Below are 6,220 nucleotides of genomic sequence, written 5' to 3' on the forward strand. Positions count from 1 at the left end.
TTTACCCTAAATGTATTCTAGAAATAACAGTGCCACATCATGATCATGCCAATTACTAGTTAATCCCTCATTGATAGACGTAACTATTTTTGTGGAAGGGCCTGGGGCCTGCTACTGAGCTTTTTTGCTCAAGGCTAAAGTTCTACCACACCTCCACTTCCCATATTTTTGGTGATCAACTGGAGATAAGAAAATCTTAAGGACCAGCTCATGAACTGGATCCTCAGGCCTCAGCCTCAGGGGAAATGGTAAACTACCAAGTTCCCTAAGTAAAGCCAGCTGCTACAGTACCTGACCTAGACAAATGGGCTGCCATTTTACCAAGATAGAGGTTTTTGGTCTGACAGAATCGGAAGGAATGGAGGCTACAATGCTTGATTAGAAATGTACTAATTATCTTGCCTACCTAATTGAAACCCCTCTGTACAGTATTTTCACAATAAAAAAAACTGAAGGAATGTAGGGAGTGTGGTACTGATTGAAATAGTGTTAACATGTTATCTGTATAATAGATAATCCCACTCCCCCCCACAAAAAATAGGCTTTTATATACAGAGCATTCAAACCAAAGCTAGTTCTCTAAGCATTAGAAAGAATGAGCCAGGTGATTAAGAACTTTTACAGCGGCTAGGTGTGGTAGGCTTTCCTGTAATCCTAGTGATGGGAGTTAATAAGGTCTTCTGGAGGCCAAATGGGCAAACAAGTGGAAGACCAAGGTTTTCCACTTGCTGATAAAGGAGTTCCAATGGCAAAGTGCTAAGGAATGTTTGCATACACAAAAGAATTCTGGTAACCAGACCTTCACCTAGTTTCCTTTTGGAAAAAAGTGGTTAACTAAAACTTATTAGACATCTTTTGTCTAATTATACAAGAGACATTATACAAAACAATACTCTGATATTTTATTGCTCAAAGCCTTTTTATTTATCAAAAAGGTTCCTTCTTTGCTAGCAGTTTAGAGACCTCTGGCGTCCTAGGCCCACACAAGCAGCTTCCTGTTTTTATTTAGCTTTCTGACTCTGTGCTTGTGCCTTCAGCACTTTCACGACGATTTTCTGCTCCTCAATAAGGAAAGCACGCTTGATCCTAGAAAGGAAAATATACAATGAGTAGTTTCTAAAAATCAACCTTGGTTTGTTCAATTTAACAATGACAAGTACCATAAAAAGGAATGAACAAAGCATTATAGGAACCCAGAAAGGAAATGAAAGTCGAACTGAAGTGCCAAACCTCCTAGCCCAGCCCTCACTCTGTACTGGAACTACAAACAAGCAGTGTCAGTGCGCCAACTCACACCCACAGGAACCACACTGGCACTGCTAAGAGCTCTACGTTTAACATAACCCATGCTACATTATGACCCAGCAGCAATAGTGGTGGGTAATTCACAAAATGTCTTTATCACATTAAAAACTTTTCAGGGGGCTGGGAAGGTGGCTCAGTGGTAGAGCACTTGCCTTGCATGCACGAGGCCCTGGGTTCGATTCCTCAGCACCACATAAGCAAAAAGAAAAAAGCCGGAAGTGGCGCTGTGGCTCAAGTGGTAGAGCGCTAGCCTTGAGCTGAAGGACAGCACCTAGGCCCAGAGTTGAGGCCCCACGACCGGAACCCCCCCCCCCGCAAAAAAAAAAAACTTTTCAGTAAAAACCAGCTTTGTGCTAACTAAAATTAAGGGGTAAAGGAGCCAGGGCTTGTAACTGTCTTAATACACATGTCCTAATCCTAAAACAAGATTAGGTTCTGCATACCTTAAGAGACCAACAATGCAAAAAAGCCAAATTCCTCTAGCTTACAACATTACTACTTCCTCTCTACTTGTTTTCCTGTTTCTCAAGTGAAATCATATTTATCTTGTCTTTGCATTATTAATACAATGTCTTGCTACCCCCTCATACTATCATGCAAAGGTTTGGTGTCCAGATCTGACTTCGTACTTCTATAGAACTGAGTGAAATAGAACTTAAGCTTCCCTACCAAGTCTATCACTTCACTCATGAAGACCAATCACCTGGAAGTTCATTTTTTTGAGGCAATTTAATATAAGGCTAGGGTTAAAATGGATTAAGCCATAACTAGTAGTTAGCCATGTGAACTTGAGCAGTACATCCTGGTTTCTTGGCAAAACAACAAAAACTCTTCCCAGAGGAAATTGATACTGCTACCACAGACTTAGTAGGGACTTGATACTACCACACAGGCACTTGGCACATTTATCTTCACAACTCTACCATCACTCCTATCTTTCAATATCCAAAAGACGGTCATCTTTCTGAACTCTTTCCCTAGACTTCGGTTCTCAAAGCAGTAACAAGTTCACTATCCTTTAGAAACTACATGTGAATACCCATCTCAGTTTAAAGAGTCACTTCATTCTGCTGTTTGTTTCTAACACACCAAAGGCAAAAGTTCTCTGGCTCTGCCCCCAAAAGACTTAATTCCCTACATTTTAAAGAATCAAGCTAATTCCCTGGCCCTTTAAGGCCTTTCAACCTCTGTTGTTGATGACCTCCTACCAAGCTCTGCAGCAGCTACACTGTAACTACATGCTGCTATTTCCCTATACATTTTAAAGACCTTCCATCCTATGAACAACCACTAGGTTTTCTTACCTACCCTCCTCTACAAATGTCTTACATTTCTACATCTAGCTTATGGATTATACGTTATTTAATCTGATATAACCAACTGTTTCATATATCACCAATCACCTGCACTCAGGGAGGGTAAAGCATGCAACTTATTTTTTCCTACCAGTCTTCATAGACAAGTCTGTGTCTATTTAAGAAAACCACCTTGATTTTGCTTACCTGTCCCGGACACATTTGGCACACATGGAACCACCATAGGCTCTGCTGACATGTTTTTTTGTTTTAGACAATCGCATGAGGACTTTAGGTCTCACAGCACGAACCTGTATAAAGAAAACAAAGATTACAGAAAGAAATTTCCCTGGGTTTTAAATGATACAATGGTGTATCGACTCATCTGAAGAGCATGTCACTGTACTTCTCTCAGTTTTTAAAGGTCTGTGTTCTTGGAAAATGGGGATCTTGAATGTTCCCCTCCATCCAGAAGCTCAATCCGTGACTTGTTAATGTTTTCCACAACAGGAGGACCACTTACCCCCCGAAGCCGGCCTGGACATACACCACATGCAGATTTTGGTGCTTTTCCAACCTTTTTGGTGTAAAGGTAAACAATTCTATTGCCAGGGGTTCGGGACCTAGAAAGAGAGAATAGGCAACAGCTCAGCATCTCAAAGAATAAATGACAGGATGTATTCGAATTTTGGAAATACTTACAGCCTGGTTTTGTTAGAGGCTGTGTTGTAGGAAAGCCTACGGCGGTATGTCAATCGCTGGACCATTTTGATGGCCTAAGTAAAAAATGATCAAGTTTTCCCATTAAAAATCTAATACACATCTCAAAGCATCATCACATAATTTATACATATATGCACATGTGTATAATACACTATTCATTCCCATATATAAAAATTACTTGTATTTAGAGGTTACTTCTAGGAGGCAATGTTAGTTCTACTGGAGACAATCAAACATGACTCAGTTATTATGCTCATTGTTTGGAGTGGTGGCCAGAAAAGCACAAGCAAGTTATAAAAAACACTATATGGGGGGCTGGGAAGGTGGCTCAGTGGTAAAGCACTTGCCTTGCATGCTCGAGGCCCTGGGTTCGATTCCTCAGCACCACATAAGAAAAATGCCGGAAGTGGTGCTGTGGCTCAAGAGGTAGAGCGCTAGCCTTGAGCTAAAGAGCTGAGGGACAGCGCCCAGGCCCAGAGTTCAGGCCCCACTACCGGCCCCCCCCCCCAAAAAAAACTATACGGGCTGGGAAGGTGGCTCAGTGGTAGAGCGCTTGCTTTGCAATGCATGAGGCCCTGGGTTCGATTCCTCAGCACCACATAAGCAAAGAGGAAAAAGCTGGAAGTGGCACTATGGCTCAAGTGGTAGAGCACTAGCCTTGAGCTGAAGAGCTAAGGGACGGCGCCCAGGCCCATAGTTCAGGCCCCACAACCAGGCCCCAAAAAACAAACAAACAAAAAAACTATACAACCAAGCACTAGTGGCTCACACTCGGCCTTGAAGATTGCAAGAAAGTTCATGAAACTCTGGGCTCCAAATAATCCCAAAGCAGGAAGTGGAGCTGTGACTTAATTGGTAGAATGCTAGCCTTGAGCAGCTCAGGGACAGCACCCAAACCCCAAGACTAGCACAAAAAAAAAAAAAAAAAGGAAAAAGAGTTCTCCATCGAGTCCCTTACAAACTGGCAGAACATGGGGCCAGGAGCTCACATAGTTAATCAAGAATTATCACCTAAAATTCTTTTTTTATCTAATTTACACAGCTGCCACTATGACTAAATTATATCCATCTATTCCAGTGCAGATCCTGGTATGGCCCTCCATGCAGTTCTAGGTATTGCCCCAAAGCAGTACCTGTGTTGAGGTAATCAATCTCTTAATGTGAATGACACCTCCCAGCCTCCATTTATAAATCGGTGTTGCTACTTATCTTGGTATGGTGCACGCCAGGCAGGTGCCAAACCACAAATTAATTCCCCAGCCCAAACGGCTTGGGTTTTGTAGTTGTTTTTTAAATCGGTCGTGGGGCTTGAATTCTGGGCTGTCCCTCGGCTCTTCAGCTCGTTCACTCGAGCCACAGCACCAGTTCTGGTTTTCTGGTGGTTAACTGAAGACAGAAGTCTCACGACTTTCCTGCCCTGGCTGGCTTTGAACCGTGATCCTCAGATTGCATCTTCCAGAGTAGCTAGGATTACAGGAGCAAGCCCACTGCTGCCCGGCTTACGACTTGAGTTTTTTTTTTTTTTTTGGTCCAGTTGTGGGGCCTAAACTCTGGGCCTGGGCACTGTCCCTCAGCTCTTCAGCTCAAGGCTAGTGCTCTACCACAGCGCCACTTCTGGCTTTTTTCTTTTTGCTTATGTGGCGCTGAGGAATCGAACCCAGGGCCTCAGGCATGCAAGGCAAGCGCTCAACCACTGAGCCACCTTTCCAGCCCACGACTTGAGTTTTAAGGGAAGCATCCAAAGGACACAAGATAACCAAGTTCCGCCAGGCTGACCCTTCTTCCAAACTTTGTGCTCGCTCCATGATAGGAATTTAAAGGAAACCGGTGGTTCACACCTGTAAACCTAAGCTACTCGGGAGGCTGACATCTGGTGATAACGTGGGAAGCCTGTCGAGGCAGATGAGCCTAAGAAACCCTCATCTCCCATCAATCAGCAAAAAGCCGGAAGTGGAGCTGTGGCTCAAGTGGTATGCCACCAACCTTGGGCAAAAAAAAAAAAGGTCTGGGACAGCACCCAGGCCATGATGCAAGCCCCAGGTCCGGAACACACACAAGGGGGTGGCGGGATGCATAGAGGAAGCAGCCTGCACTGGGTCTTATTCACTCACATCACACTAAACCCGAGGCGACCCGAAGGCCCGTGCAAAGCGCCCTAGACGTCACCGCGGCGTTCCAACACCCCAGCTGCGTCATGTTCCTCCTGCTCGGTACTGGCATCGAACACAGAAGCCAGCAGGGAGAGGAGCCACTGCCAGCGCCGGTCCCCCGCCCTCGCGCGGCCCAGGACAGGTACAGGCACGGCGCGGCGGCCTCGCAGGGCCGACCTGAACGGGCCAGTCCGGCCGCCGGCCCGCTCCCGGAGTCCGGACACGACCCCGCAAAGCCCCGGATGTGAGCTTCGGCTTTCCGCCGCTCCCGAAGGGGCTCCGCCAGGGATGGAGGGGCTCCCGAAGCTCAAAGTAGAGAGTTCTGACACCAAGGGAGCCCCGTCTACACCCCTCACCCTTCCGCCAGCTCAAGGAAATGTTTCCAAGCACTCGCGGTGCGCGCCACGGCTCGGATGGCGACCGATTGCACAGGGAATACAGACAAGAAGAAACTGGCTACCATACCTCTAGACACCGTCCCCGGAAGAGAGAAAGGAAGGCGCAAGCGAGTTCAAAGGGCAAATGTCAATGCGCATGGCCGGATGTTGCGTCAGAGGCACGTTCGTGTTGCTGAGAGCGCCGCCATGTTGTACGGAATCCAATGCACCACCCGTCCATCAGCGGGGATCCTGTTGTACGGCAGCCTCCGGGGGCGGGGCTATACACAAGCAACACCTATCAGAGAAAACTACACCTGCGGAGAAAATTACTCGGGAATCTCTGGAGAAACAAACACCAATGACACTG

At 46.0% G+C, this 6,220-nt stretch overlaps 1 protein-coding gene across 1 annotated transcript; it reads right to left on the minus strand.

Annotated features, from left to right (window-relative positions):
* Positions 1 to 895: 895 nt before the first annotated feature.
* Rpl34 (ribosomal protein L34) lies at positions 896 to 5,981 on the minus strand. The gene is made up of 5 exons (XM_013023840.1): positions 5,939 to 5,981; positions 3,303 to 3,376; positions 3,124 to 3,223; positions 2,808 to 2,911; positions 896 to 1,086 (listed from the first exon to the last, which is right to left on the minus strand). The coding sequence occupies exons 2-5, from the start codon at positions 3,365 to 3,367 to the stop codon at positions 1,002 to 1,004; spliced, it is 354 nt and encodes a 117-aa protein (XP_012879294.1). The 5' UTR covers positions 3,368 to 3,376; positions 5,939 to 5,981; the 3' UTR covers positions 896 to 1,001.
* Between the last annotated feature and the right edge of the window lie 239 nt (positions 5,982 to 6,220).

Source organism: Dipodomys ordii, unplaced genomic scaffold, assembly GCF_000151885.1.
Source record: "Dipodomys ordii isolate 6190 unplaced genomic scaffold, Dord_2.0 Scaffold70, whole genome shotgun sequence".
Classification (NCBI taxonomy): domain Eukaryota; kingdom Metazoa; phylum Chordata; class Mammalia; order Rodentia; family Heteromyidae; genus Dipodomys; species Dipodomys ordii.